Source organism: Myotis nattereri, assembly GCF_964212035.1.
Source record: "Myotis nattereri genome assembly, chromosome: 14".
Lineage (NCBI taxonomy): Eukaryota > Metazoa > Chordata > Mammalia > Chiroptera > Vespertilionidae > Myotis > Myotis nattereri.
This window is the reverse complement of record NC_138089.1, coordinates 18906952-18922762: the sequence shown is the minus strand read 5'-3', so window position 1 is coordinate 18922762 and position 15811 is coordinate 18906952. Positions and strand designations below refer to the sequence as shown.

At 40.3% G+C, this 15811-nt stretch overlaps 1 protein-coding gene across 1 annotated transcript in view; it reads right to left on the bottom strand.

The window, feature by feature from the left end:
* Positions 1–15811, bottom strand: part of ERC2 (ELKS/RAB6-interacting/CAST family member 2) — an 871001-nt gene that overhangs the window by 517601 nt on the left and 337589 nt on the right. Inside the window, exon 8 of the mRNA XM_081105973.1 lies at positions 4791–4958. Within this exon, the coding sequence (XP_080962099.1) occupies positions 4791–4958 (168 nt within the window). The remainder of the gene's footprint in view (positions 1–4790; positions 4959–15811) is intronic.

Here is a 15811-nt window from a genome sequence, read left to right as displayed (position 1 = left end):
TTATTCATTGGATGGTTCCCTCCTGCAGCCTACACAGAACATACTGTCCTGGGAACAATGAGTTTGATTTGACATTTCACTGGGGCAAATGGCTCTTCTCATAGCTAATAATATTCTTGGGCCAAGAGTGGATCTCCAAGTGATTTCCCTTCTTCCAAGTTCTCATTCATTCAGAATTTGCTGAAATAATTTATTCACTCAATGCAAATTGATTGAAGATCATCACCTGCCAAGAATTTCGCAAGGAGCTGGAGGTATCTTGATGATCACAGTTGGGGCACTCAAGGAACTTAGCCTGGGAGGAAAGCCAACATTAGCTAGAGGGATGCATAATTTCAAACTGAGCCAGGAAGTAGTTCTCGAGGAGTGTGAAGCCTGCAGTGTCAGCAAAGACTTCCCTGAGTAAGTGACACAAGAACTGAATGGAAAGCTCAGATGGGAAGCCTGGAACCGCGTTGCCCAGATTCCTTCTAGAAAGGGACTGGTTTCATATGTGTGAAATTTTGAACTCTGTGTCAGGACTTCCAATCTTGACCAACAGCAGGACATAAGGGCAGAGTGAAGAGGGGAAGAGGGCAGCTGTCAACAGAGAAGACACCGACCAGACACCCCTGGTTATAAGATCATGGCATTGTCTGCCTTTTCTTGGTCTCAGAGAGCTTTCCTGGTTTTTGATCATTGCTTTAATCTGGTTCTATGAGCCAGAAACTGGGGTTCTGAATGTTCTTGCAAAAAATTCCCTTTTGGTTAAGGTAGCCAGCATTAGTGTCTGCTGTTTGCACCCATCAAGCTGTTTGCATGCCACATTGCTTTCTCCACACTTATAGTTAGGATTATGCCTGTCTATCGCCACAACCAGACTGTCAATGTCTTAAGTTATTTCTCTTTGAACCCCCAGGGCCCAGAGAAGTGACTGACTGACACTCAGCAAATGCACAATGAATTTGATTTTGCACATGTTCAAAAAATTAGGCTTGCCAATAATAAATACAAAAGTTCCAGTGGATGTTAAATACCGAGAAAGAGCTTGATTTGGGGGGAAAAAAAAGGTCCTCCATGCCTTACATCAATTTCATACTAATGTGGAAATCTCTACGCTCTGTAGTTATCTTCTCAGATATTGCTTTTTTAAATAAACTTCATGAAGAAACCCAGTGTTCTAATAACCATACTCCTGAAGCATCCTTGCCTCTGAACTTACCATCATCCAGCACTTTTACCACCACGCTTCCAAATGGGTAAAGCTCCTGAGTGGTCAGGTCCAGGGCATCACTCCCAGGAGCCAACCCCATTCACCTCTCTTTGCCCTTTTTAACCCTCAGGGTAATCCCTGAAGCCCAGTAGACAGCAAGTGAACTTGGCTTCCAGAGAAATCACCATCTGTTTTTCTACCCCTAATAAACAAAGTGCCTCTGCTCTATAAATTCACAGTGCTATGGAACTGCGACCTAGAATGAAAATGGAGATAGGTTGTTTTTTTTTGTCCAGTTAAATGGCTTTTTAAAAACAAGATCTTGGGCAGTAGGTTTATGCTGCAAGAATCTATGGGCTGCGTAAATTTTATCTGGTTCAAATAATACTACCATGTCCTAAAACTTGTGTATTATACACTTTCCAAATGTACAATGTCGTCAAGGTTTTATGACATTTCCTACAAAAATGACTCCACAGTCAGGTAGCACTTCATCAGCTACAGTTCGAATTCAGGTATCGGAGCAGAATGCAGCAGGAAAGCGGTGCTGCTCCCTGACTTCACTATCTCAGCCACAGGGGGATATTCCACTGAACAATGTTCATCCATGCATGTTTCTATTCCCTCATAAAAAGAATTCCACATCTTGGATTATGGAGTACAACCAAAACTATGGTGGAAGGACCAAAAACCCATTCTTGATGACTTCTATTTTCCTGCAAAAGCTTGATCAGAGAAATTCTGCCATGTGTGGGGAATAGGGCCAGTGCCTATTCAACTTCACTTCCTTCTTCAAGTAGCAAAACCATTAGAGTATCAGGTCCGTGCCTGCTGCTTAAACGTGTGACCCATCAAAGTGGCTTATGGAGCACACAAGACTTCCGAGACCCAGAGCTCTGAAGGCAAAGCTGACAGATACGAGGTGCAAGTCTAGCCTCGCCAGGTTAAACATGGCTATGAAAGGAGAATACTCAGTTCTACTGGCAGCAAAACACAGTGCTCGCTGCCAAAGAGTCTATGAGGAAGAAATATTAAGTAATACGCCAACTCTGACATTGACATGCATTTGTTATTCTTCTATGCCAACCCACCCTAACCCAAAGCGTATGCTGTTCCAATCCAGGCCTGCCCTAACCCAGCTAATTATGCTTAAATTTAGGCAAAACACTAAGGAGTATTCAGTCCCAAAGACAATGTTTCAATGGCCCATTAGCTTCTGTATTATTTCCATATTTTAAGTTGGGACCTGAACTGTGTTCATCACCGTAGGAATTGTCTCTCTTCCTCATCGCAGGTATAATAGAACTCCCACCCACTCACTGTGTTGCCAGTGGTATTAGTTCCTTCCCAAATGTACTGGGAAACACTCAGTGAAAAAGACTTGAAGCAGAACAACCTCTTCAATTATACATGAAATATTTCCAAATTCATTATCTACATGGTTTAAGTGGACTTGTGATCATGTTGCCCAAGGAGCCATGGTATAACCAAGGGCTTTTGTTTTAGGGCTTTCAAACTCGTTGCCAAACCTTTGAGTCTGACTGTGGAGAAAAGTTTAAAATTTTACAAAATATACACACATCGGCAAAAGTGGACATGTGTCCCTTAGGCATGAAAAGTGCCTTTCCCAAACGTTTACTGAGATTTTTTTCTATTTCTCAAGAATGAGAGTGCTTAGTCTCACCTCCTGGTAAAACGAACACTTGGGATATTCTTCCTAAATTCATTCCCACACATGGTGTCATCGTCAGAAAACTAGAGGAAATGAGGCTTATTCCCTTAATTTGTAATAACCATTTTATCATATTTTCCCAGAGAAAAAATCTTGTATCTAGATTGTATGACCTTGGGTTACCCTACCATAAACCTCAATTTCCCTCAGTTTCTTGGATGATTAACTTATACTTGCTTCACAGAGTCCCAGTCAAGAGTAAGAGAAGAAAAAAAAATTAAAAAAAATGAAAGAGTAAGTAAACAGTGCATGTGTATCCAGCACACAGCATTCAACAAAAGTCAGTGCAATGAAGGTCAGTTTTGTCCTCATTCTCTGCCTGGTATTTAAATGACAAGACTTCTTTCCAATCCTCAGCACATGTTCCAAGAACTTCCACGTAACTGTTTCTCTGTTAGTCCCGCCTGCCCTGGACAGCTTCTTTGATTCAGAGGTCTTGGTGGTCCCTTCCCGGCTGTCTCCTAATTATCTGTATCAATTAGCTGGAACTTCAAAAGGGGGATCCAATGGCTGGGGCCTTGTCTTTAAAGATCTTGCCAGAAATGAATTAATAATATGATCTATCTGATCACCAATATCCTGAGAGTGTGGATGGGCACAGCTTCATGGGCTTGCGACTTGTGCAGTTGCACAGGGCCCCGCACTAAGACGGTTTGGCTCAGTGGATAGAGCATCAGCTCTAGGACTATAGCATCTTGGGTTCAATTCCAGTCAAGGGCAAGGACAAGTTCCTCAGTGGCAGGCTCATCCAGGGCCAAGGTGCATGCAGGAGGCAACCAATCGATGTGTCTCTCTCACATCGATGTTTCTCTCTGTGTGCCTCTCCCCCTTCCTTCCATTCTCTCTAAAAATCAATGGGAAAAAATATCCTCGGGTGATGATTAACAAACATAAAAAGAATAGGCTGTAGGAAAGGAAAGGGTAGAAGCAGGAAAAACAGCTAGGATGCTGTTGATATATACAAGGTGCAAGATGATGTGGCAAATGACACCAAAGAAGAGGCCAGTTAGACTCTATTTACCTGATGCTGCAGCACAGGTCACCAGGCACAGACCTATCTATGGCAGTGTCCTTGCCAGCCAGCTTTGTGCCCACCACTGGTTCCTGCCCAGTTCCCATGCTGGCTGCCTGCTTTACACTAAGTTTTCTTACAAGAGCAGGTGTTTTTCTCTTCTTGCCTACCCTTTTCCTATGGTTCCCCCAAAAAACTGTATACAGTAGCAAATGGGATTCTCCAAAAGAAAATCAGATGTTGTCACAAAATCTGGATCTCCCACAAAGGAGAAAATGAGCTGCTGAAAGAAGGAAGGAAAGATGGGCCTGACTCAAGTCATGCATCTTCCTTGTTAGGTCACTGTAGTTGGGGCTCACTACACACTCCCTATGTTCTCTAATTAAGTAATGGATGTGAACATTGACCCCCTCCTAAAATCTGTATGGGTGTGCAGGATAAAATCTACTAAAGTTTTTGTATATACAAAACGCATCTAAAATATCTTTAAAACCAACAAAATACTTTGCTCAACTCTCCATAAGGAAAAAGGAAAGACTAATTTTTTGAACTTTTTATTAGACTTACATCTAAATTTGTACAATTCTCTCTATGGTTAAGCTGGCAAATGAAAAAAAAAATATCATCACTATTTAGTTTTCAGGTAATCAAATAGAAAACTCAACCGGCCTTGCTAAAAATGACATGATACAACTACGGGTGAGTGCAATACCAGTCAGTTACAAGTGTGTAGTGCCTAATCTAGATTTCTCGAAGAATACTCACTGCTTTTCAGCATGCTCAGAAATGTCTCTGCCACTACAGAGCATGGATGCTACCCATCCCCAGCCTGAAGGGCGCTGCCAGCTACTCACCTTTTTCTGAAGAACATTGATTTTCCTTTCCTTCACTTCTAACATATCCTTCATGTCACGGATCTCCCCGGCCAGCGTCCCCTTCTCTTCCGTGAGATCTTGCAGCTGTTTTGTTTTTTTATTGAGAAAAGATTCTTTCTCTTCCAGGCGTAATCTCAGTGCATCTACCTGAAACCAGGAAGAAGAAAGAAGGTAGTGGTTTCAGGCCAGAGTCATCAGGAGGCATCAGTCAAGCCCCGGGAGGGGGTGGGGCACAGCAGGCCTTCTGAGTACAGCGTGGTCACACCACTGCTCATGGGCATCTTGATGGCACGCGTCCATCAGTCTGGCTCAACCTTAAAGTCCCGCTGCCTGTGTATCTGAACAGGGATACATTTTTTAATGTAGGCTTTTTTATGAAAGAAGATGCTATGAAAGAGTAGTGTGTCTCCGTGATGGCCAGGGAGGGTATAGCGCTCAACACAGCAGCAGCTGCCAGGAACCTGGAGAACACAGTGAGCCACGCCCGACACCTGGAAGGAACACTGACATGGAGAAAAACACTCCAAAATTAGAAGAATACAGCCCTGCCAGTGTGGCTCAGTGGTTGAGTGTTGACCTATGAACCAGGAGGTCATGGTTCGATTCCCGGTCAGGGCACATGCCCAGGTTGCAGGCTGGATCCCCAGAATGGGGCTTGCAGGAGGCAATCAATCAGTGATTCTCTCTCATCATTGATGTCTGTCTCTCTCTCTCTCTCTCTCTCTCTCTCTCTCTCTCTCTCTGTCTCTCTCTCTCTCCCTGAAATAAATAAAAATATATTTTTTGAAAAAAACATTTTGCCAAGATGAAGTAAATGCTGCTAGAGGGAGGAAATGTGGAAATGACACCCACTCGCCAGCTTTATGAAAGACTACTTTCCAAAGGATAAGGAGAAAAAGAGACAAAGCATCCCCAAAATACCTATTTCTACCTTACCTCAAAAACTGGATTATTACAATCCCTGCTTTTCAAATGTCAGTAATAAAATGAAGAAATGTAAGCTTTATTTTTTTCCAAAGACCACATGTAAAAAAAAACACTGGAGTGAAGGAAGACTTTAATCCTCACTCATACCTGGAATTTGATAGGTAGTAACTACATCGACAATCAGGAAATAGTGCTGAAGCCTGTTAGTTATATTACCAAAATAACCAGGCAAAGCAAATTAAAAGTTTATCTTGGGGAAGAAGAGATGGGACAGGGATAAGTGGGGTTGCTGCATCTCTCAGCAAAGTGTGCTCACTACACTAAGAGCAAGAAAAAGTTGATGAAAAGGGGAAAAAAGACAAAAGTTAAAAAAAAAAGGGATGCAGGAATGCCATAATGAGCCACAATAAGCAGCAACATAAATACTATGACAGAGTCAAAGGCCTAACTTGGAACAATGAAAAGAGAGCATGAGGTGTCAGGCTGGTTCTGCCTCTATCTGGCTGTGAGGATGGGGACAAACAACTCACTCCCCCATCCAGCCTTTTAGCCTCAGTTTCTTCATTCGTAAAACCAAAAGGTTGGAACAGAGTGCCTGATATTTTTGGATTTTAAAGACAGGAATCAATCGTAGGTACAATACATCATGAAAAAGGTGATGATATGAGAAAGAAAACAATTATTGGGGTAGAATCTCCATTTCTTACACCTTTCCAAGAAAGGTGTGCCCAAGTGTGACCTTCCTAAAGGTCAGAAGTGATGAGGAGGTGAGTGAGTAGTTTTCCCAGTTTCTGTCCCTGAGAGGAGGATGAAGCTGGGAGGTCGCAGCAAGGGAAAGGGTGACAAGAGCTTGAAGTCCAGTGGAGACCCTGACTGGAGAGGACGGGTATCGGTGACTGCAGAGGTAAGAACTGCAGACTCTTCAAACATCTGCTCTTCCCACATAATTACCACAGAGATCTAGGGGCCAGGAAGGTGGAGGGGATGCTTATGTCTGGGGATCTTCCACGAAAATTGATTCCAGTTGCACTGAAGTTTAAACATAGAGATTCTCAAGTGACCTACCTTCATTTAAAGTTATCTTCACCTACCAATCTGGAATAAAATCAATACTTGTCTTTGGATTTTCATCGTATCAGGTAGAAAAGAAATATTTTTTATACATAAAGAATGGCATTTGTGGGTACCTTGTACATTGGCAGGGCATGCTGAGCAGATTAGGGCAGTGGTTATACATAAGGGCTTACGCTCAGTTGTGGAGACTTGAACACAGGCTGACCAGGACTCGGTGTGAATCTGAGAGGAAACTGTGGTCCCATTAGCCCTGCATTCCAGCTATCAAGGATGGGTGGTCTCTATCAGGACTAAAGGAAATACCTAATATCCCAAACTGTGATATAAATCAATTACAATATGGGAGGTAGTGAGTGGTGCAGACGGGGGCTTAGAAAAGAGACTCTGTCCTGATGAAGAAGACACTTAGCATGATTAGCGCCTTCTCGCCATGCACAGCCTATCAGTGCCCGCTGCCTCTTCCTGAGCCCAGAAGAGATAAAAATAAACAACCCTGGCTGTAAGAATTTTCCTCCAAGAATAAAACAGAGCAGGGATGGTCGTGATCAACACACTACTCAGAACACCCAAATTCTACATGGCAGGAGGACTCTGTGCCAGCTCAGGCTCCTGCTTAGGAGTTTATTTTCCATGCGCCCGAAAGCATGTACTCAGCTTCAAAGGAATTTGAATCGTGCCCTTCAATCTCCTTCACTCTATCTTTACAGCTTTGCACAGTCTCCTACAATCAAGAAACAAAGCTTAAGGGCCATTTTTTTCTCTCTTAAGACAAAACTTTGACCTGAACTGCATCCAATTCTCAACCAACATTAGCCCCCTTTGCAGTAAGCAAGTATGACATCATTTCTAAAGTCAAATTTTAACTTCCAGATGGTGCAAAACCACAAGCAGGCGCACGGGCCTTCTGATACACAGAAGTTTAAATACAGGGAAGATCAGGCAAGAAAGAATAGGGTCTATTAAAAATTGGAATATGCAGTTTCAAACAGGGTATCAATGAGTAGGATTAAAGTCGCCCTCACTAATATTTGGACTTCACTCAACAGTGTACATTGGTCAAAAAGAATCAGAAAGGCCTTGAAGTTTAGATTATAATCCAACATCAGGTAGAGACATAAAAGTTAAAATGTTAGAGAATATGAAATACTTTTCTTTGCCTCTTCACTCAACACCAAATAATTTTAAGGGCCCTTGACTCTCTCTCTTAAACTTTGGCAGTTGACTCAATAATAAAACTTGGCAAAGCAAAAAGCAGTATTATTTCCCAGAAAGAAAAAAAAAAAACTTAGAACTGTATGATATAGTCAGTGCATAAAGACCCATAGGTTCAGTTTCCAATTTTTACATCTGACTCAACTGCATGGGAACTAGTCACCTAATGTTAAAAGTAGGACAATCTTTTCATTTTAGGAGAATTACTCATTTCCTTCTGATCCAATTATGTGTGTATTTGTGTGTGTGTGTGTGTGTGTGAGTGTGTGCGCTCACGCGTGCGCGCTTAAGACCATATAACATATGAAAATTTAACCTTTTATCTGGCAGTATAAACCACGAAACATTTGTTATCACTTCAGTTCCAGGTAATAACTTGAAAGAAAAGGACCATGGCAACGAAATTGGCAAAAATTGCCAAAATCGGAGTTAAACATTATTAATCTTCATGTCAGCACCCAGGAATTATAACCAGCTCCAATGGTGAGGTATGTTTGGAGAAGTTCTGTACATCAGGCTCCCGACCTTGCTGCCATATTTTACACGGGCCTTCAGAAACGGCTTTAATGTTGTGACAAAACACTAAGTGCTACTCGATATGCCATAAATAATTTTTTTTAAATCAAACGGTTCATTCCAATGACTACAGCAACACTTGAAAAAAAAAAAAAAAGAAAGAAAGAAACACTTGAGAGAGAAAAGGGGGCCACTTGAAATTTTTCACGGATTAAATACCACTTACTTGACAACGCTTCGGGAATTGAATAAACATGGTATTGCAAAGAACAACTTTCAAAGAAAATGAAGCTGGAACACTCACAAAAGCTCCCGGTACAGTTTTCTTTCACATTCAAAGTTGAGTGTGTTTGTTTTTCCTAATAGTAGACTTGGGTTAAGGGTGTATTTGAATTTGATTCAACTTGCAATCATTCAAATGGGAGTCAGCTTCGAAGTTGGAAGGATGCATAGTGGACACAGCCTCCAAAGACACAAACACTTAAAAATACCCTAAAATGTAAAACTTGCTGTGGGAGTAACCACTACTTCTCACTCACATCCAATTTTCCTTTCCTTCCTGAACACAGGGACGGTCTCCCTTGCAGGAAGATGGGGCCATTTGTCTTATTCATGAAATAGAAACAGAAGCGGCACACCTCGCTTCTCCATGCTTCCCCCTCCCCACTCTGCCCCATCCTCAGAGACCGTGGAGGCTACATGTTCAGGATGGTGGAGCTACAAGACAGCAGAACCTCCATAAATCTGGATCCTCAAGAGACCACAAGAAGGAGGAGCATCCCCTACCTTCCACCCACCAATCCCCAACACCCAACCTGGGTTGTACTTACAATATGATGCACTGAACTACTAAAAAATTATTATTATTATAATTTCCCCTGCTTTTGTTAAGAGGTGGGCACCTTACAAGTAGAAAGATTTGTTTCTCTTTCAGATTATCATAAATCTGAAAGAAATAGGGCTGCTGTGCCTCCCTCTACTCCTTCTACGTGTACAATCACAACATCTACTTTCTCCTCTATTTTCCCCCCAAATCCAAAGAGAAGGGAAAGGACAGAGAGCCAAGGGCAGGGCTAAAAGGAAGAGGTAGCAGAACCCTGGGGAATGGACTCAGAGGTTAAAGTTCAAGACCTTAGGGAGAAGAGAGAAAGAGATTGAAGAGGATGAGTCCCCTTAGGCCCACGGGCTTAAACTTCAGTTGGTATAGATAAGTGGCTCAAGGAGACAACTCTGTTTTGCAAAAGTCTCTGCATTACAAATGTATGTGTTCAAGCAACTCATGGAAATGACCAGGGACTTACCCACAGGCCTTCCAAATGCTGAGAACAAAACTAAGGTGTTATGAGCAAAATGAGGATAATAACAGTACCTCCTTCATCAAGTTATTTTGGGGATTAAATTGAATAACATGTAATGCACTTAGCACAGTGCCTGGCACCCAGAAACACTCAATAAATTTTTGCTATTGTTATTATATTTTATTATTCCACTTTCCACAGTCTCCAAGCCAGTGATTTATATACTGTAGGAATGCAATAAAGGCTGCTAATCAACAGCCCTCAGGAAAAGTGGAGAACCAGCAAATAAGGTTTTGTGCTCTAACATGTACCAGGGTGTTATATTGTCTGTCATTTACTTTAAATTATTTCAGCATACCCTGTATGATATGGGTGTCTGTGTGGAGGGGTGTCTGGGTGGGTGGGTGTATTTCTCAACAGAGAATAAATCCTCCACAGTAGTTAATTGGCCTTTGAAAGACTTTAATTAAAAGCTGACATGCCAGAGTCAGCTACCAAAAGTGCCTCAATATTCTTTATATTGATGAGCACCTGAAATTTGGTCAATTAGCATAATTGGTGTGAGGAGTGATTTTTCCTTGCTGTAGTGAGTGGTGTTTGAGATGTGTGGATTACCTGGAAATGCTGCACAGGCACTTGACTCTTCCAGGAAAGAGATTTCAGGCAGTGTATCCAATGGAATATGATGCAAGCCACGTCCATAATTTTAAACTTTGTAATAGCCACATTAGAAAAGTTAAAATGGGGTAAAATTAATGTGTATTTAATCTAAACTACTATCTCCAAAATGTTATTACTTAAGATTTAATGAATTTAAAAAAATTACTGGCATTTTATTTTGTATTGTCTTCAAAATGCAGCACTTATGTTACACTTTCAGCATATCTCAATTAGAACCAGCCATAATTCAGATGCTCAGTGGCCTCATGCAGCTCATGGCTACCATATGGGACAGTGCAGGTCCATGGCTAGTAAGCCCAAAAGTTTCAATCTTTCGATTTCTATCTCCTCTGACCCAAAAGCAAATAAGATTGTCTGAGACCTGCCATAGGAAATATCATCACACTGGCCTAATGTGAACCTTCTGTGGCCTCAGAAGTACAGACAGCTTCAAGGAGCACAGCTGAACAACTCTAATGGAAAACCTGGAGGCAAGATCATGGACAGTAGTCCCATAGCCTTCCCTTCTCCTACCATCAGAGGCCACTGACCTCAACCAAAGAAAATCAAGTTAAGTGTCGATGAGCTAATGGGCTTGGTGACTCAGCTAGCATGATCTCTTTGGAGTCTTGTTGAAAAGAAGAGTTCAGAATAATCATTGCTTTTTAAAAGTTCTTTCACCTAATCTCAAATATAGCAGAAAAAAAATGTCCTTCAGTCACTGTATCATAAAATAATGCTATTAGATGAGGGTGTCTCCGACTCTTATCTTATGCTTGGGTTATGGCCTTCTCTTCTTTGACATTTGCAGCTATTTTTATTTCAGAGTTCTCTTCTCTGTAGGTACTCTTGTCAACTAGAATTATTAACTTAATCATTTAAATAATATAAAGAATAGATTTTGTGTCAGGCATTGTTCTAGTTAGAGATACAGCCTTTTAGCAGGACCGTCAAGTCTATGACTTACTGAACACACATTTGTAAAATTGGGAGTGGGGTACAGCAAGTTTTTATTATGTCAATATCATTAGTAAACAAGATTTTTAGGATACGATGAAAGTAATACAAATATAAAAATATAAAAACTTTTGTAAAAAACTGCACTGACAAAAGACTAATTTGTGGATGTCTGTGCTTATTAGTAAAAATGTATATGTGCATGTTTGTCTGCATATGAAATAATAAAATTCATGGTTTAATGAATATCTATCAGCTAAAATCTATCCTGATATTCAACAAAATGGTTTATTTAACCGAGGGCTACTCTTGACTGTGTAATCTTGGAACACTGCATGACTTTATTGAGCTTTAAATAAGTTTGCTTTATACCTGCTCCACTATGTTCAACATAATTTTGGATTCTAATAAATTTGGGTCTAAAAAAAGCTTTTTAATTCTAGTAAGTATGAACACATGATTTTTTTTCTTTTAAAAAAGGTTTTCTAGCTTTGCCTAATAAAAAGCCTTAGAAAAAAGTGACCAATAGCAATGAGGACCCATGCCAAACACAAAATTTTAGGTCTATGGCAAGAAATACAGAAATGAGTATAGAACACCTCAGTGAACCAAATAGCAAGGAAATAATAAGGACCAAGTCTTCTTATTGGCCAACCAAGGACCAGAGAATTTGGTGCTATTCTATAAACAGACACTAGTGGGCAGGAATGAAGGCTGGGACAGGTAGGGAGCTACTGCAGCCAACCAGAGTAGAGGCCCTGGCAGCCACAACTAGGATGCAGGTGCTGCAGAGGGAGAATGTGGCTATGTTTGAGACACATTTTGAGATACAATCAAGATGCTGGTGGCAGGTGGGAAAGTTTATATGTACAGGGATAAAAGGTAGGAATCAAAGATACCCCTGGGTTACTGGCTGAATCAACTCCATAGATAGTGGAATTATTGCCTGTGCTAGTAAAGACTGGGAGAATCAGATTTGGTGGTAGGAAATCAAGAATTCAGTATTAGGTACATATAGGTTGAGATGCTAGAAACGTCCAAAGGGCAAAAGGCTACATGACTTGGAATCTCCAGAGACAACAGAACTTAGACTAGAGTCTCACCTACATGTGAATGAGCAGTCCTGTAATTATATCAATATTCCTCCAGCAGATGAATTAGGACAACTCCTCTGCATTTTACAGACTGATTCCCAATTAGATGCAGCTGCCTGAGATCAAGTTTGAAATCTATGGTAGTTGAATATAAAAGGGTCCCTGATTTTCAACCTTTAGCTTAAAAGGTCTCTTCCTTCATAGTCCAGAGAAACAAGAGATTTGGTCATTTTAATCATGCCCTTAAGACAGTGGTTCTCAACCTTCCTAATGCCTTGACCCTTTAATACAGTTCCTCATGTTGTGGTGACCCCCAATTTCATTGTTACAAATTGAGCATAATTAAAGCATAGTGATTAATCACAAAAACGTATGTAATTATATATGTGTTTTCTGATGGTCTTAGGGGACCCTTGTGAAAGGGTCGTTCAACCCCCAAAGGGGTCTCGACCCACAGGTTGAGAACCGCTGCTAAGCTCTTTCCTGGTGGCTAGTTAATGCCAATGACGTGTTTACCCTCCTGGGGATCGATGCAGTCAGGAGAGGGATACTGACTGGGGAAAAAAGGATTGCAGGATCCCACTTCTGGGGCTGGCTTTCACCTAGCAACCGCAAGCTTATGCATTTGACCAGAGAAAAGTCCTAACTTACATTTTTAAAATATAACATTTAGATAGCACAAATAGAAACAATAATGCCTGTATTATAGAGTGCTCCATAATTTACAATATACCTTTCTGTTAAATTATAAATCTGTTCTCTTACACAATTTCAATTCAAAAAGTAAAATTCAGGGATACTTAGTATTGTATAGCCTCATACTGTGCTTATGAAAGTTAAGTTACAATCATCAGCTTGTTAATAACACAGTTGAGATTTTCAGGTTGTAAAGATTCATTTTGTCTGACCTGCCTGTCAAAAAATTATACCCATGTCCCACATGCCACCTACTTGAGGCAAACAATGCTGGGTTATGAGTGCTTTGTATCACCTACAGGGAAGAATTCATATCATATGTGGGTTAATAATCCAGCCAACTTTATAAAGCCTGTTTTCATACTTAAGTTTTTGGCTACTTCTTACACTAAAATTAGGTGGTTTTAAGTGACTAGTCCAAAGTTCAAAATTTAATGTTCAGTTCTGTTCCAGCAAATTTCTGAAAACACATGGGAATTGTAACTCATGTGTTAATACTTAAAGTTTTTGTTAATAAAACTTCCAACACTAACCTTACCTCATTGAACTTACCTCACTGGTTTTTATGCTTACTATAAAACTATAGCTGTCATAATATTTTTGAATTACTACAAAAGGAAGTAAGCCATTCCAAAGTCAATGTTATTTTGCAACATGATGATAGTTATAAATTCAAAATACTTAAAACCAATTTGCAAAGCTATCAATCTTAGTGCCTCCTAACATTTGAAAAGCCCATCTTCAAGACATTTACTATTACAAAAAAAAACAAGTTTAAGAAAACACTGTGTATCATTCATATTGCACTTTCACTCCAAGTAAGCACATTAAATTTAAACATGAACACTCATTTTAACATAAAATCTTAAAATATTGGTCCTGCTTAGATATTTCATGAACTTTCTAAACTATCACTGAAGGCCAAAGAACTGAAATCACTGATAATTTAGCACCAAGATTAAGTAATAATTTTGTGATCTCAAGGTCAGTGCTTTCCAATAAGTCCAAATAAGTAACCTCCATGCAGGTATGCTTGACATATGTGTAAATGACTAACATGTTAGGGGCTGTAGTCATTTTATTTTCAAAGAGAATTAAACCCATATTTTAGTCATATCTCTCGCATCAGGGCCGGTACTCCTGGAGGATGGGGAGCAGTGTTCAAAGGTCCTTGAGTTTGCTACATGGATTGCTTTATGTTGTCTTTTCTTTTGGATGATGACCTCAGAATTAAAAAAGAACTTATTCTGGATAATGTAAATAACTCCTTAGAACCAAAGATTGTTAAGAGACTTCAATATCTGCCTTTGTGTTTGCACGTAAAATTCTTTTGGGGTGAAATGGAAAAAGCACAGAAGGACTTCTTATTTCCCTCCAAATATTATATTCCCTCCAATATACTGGTCATGGGACATCATGATGACCAGGAAACAAGGGTTTGACATCACCATGGAAACCGCATCAGTGAGGAACGAGGTCATCACACAGCACACCACCATGCAGACCTCCTGCGCTGGCACCTGTGCCGGGCGGCTGGCACCATATTCATATCAAGTGTAAATTCACGTCCAGCAAACACAGCCCTTTTCCATATAAAGTTAATACCATTAATTTAAATTTTATAGGCTTTGACATTATGTTTTCATTGAGTGTGTAATTTTTATTTGGTTTCATAGTTCTGTAAGGTCTATAGCATGCCTCGTCTTATCTTCGTGCCTAATTAAGTAACACAAGTAATAATTATTACATAAAGCAATCCTGGCTGTCTACAGTGTTCTTCTTATTATTTTTTCTTCTAAAAGGAATTTCTTTCCAAGTGTGAGACATACAGCCCTAAAATAAACAGTGTTTGTCCTTTAAAAATCCTCATGAGTGTTGTGCAAAAATGAAATGCAGAGTGACAGTGTGTTCCTCGATCAAGCTGACTTGGGAAATGCAGCTTGCTCTCCTGATTTATGGTACGTATTAAATAAAACTAAAGCAAAGATCTTACTTAACTTGATTTAACCACAGACCCCATATTTTTAAAGAATGCATAATAATAACCTTCAAAGGTTGTTATGAAAGACTGTTCTCAAGTACCTGTTAGTCATCAGAAGTTTAAGGCACAGCACAGATATGAAATGTTTGAGGATGGTGAAATGCGGACAGGCCACGGGATTAGATTCAGAAGACCCTGACTCAAAGCAAACAACATTCAGTCAAGCTGTCCTCCGTGGCTATCTGTGTGTTACGTGGTGTGCAGTGTGTCTTATGTAATCCTCAGAACCACCTGTGAGGTAGGTATTGTTTGCAAGTAAAAACCTTAAAGCTCTGAGAGCTTACAGGTAGATTGTGCTAAAGCCCCATTTTCTAGTTCAGCAGTTCTCAACCTGTGGGTCGCGACCCCTTTGAAGGTCGAACGACCCTTTCACAAGGGTCGCTTAAGACCATCCTGCATATCAGATATTTACATTACGATTCATAACAGAAGCAACATTACAGTTATGAAGTAGCAACGAAAATAATTTTATGGTTGGGTCACAACATGAGGAACTGTATTTAAAGGGCCAGAAGGTTGAGAACC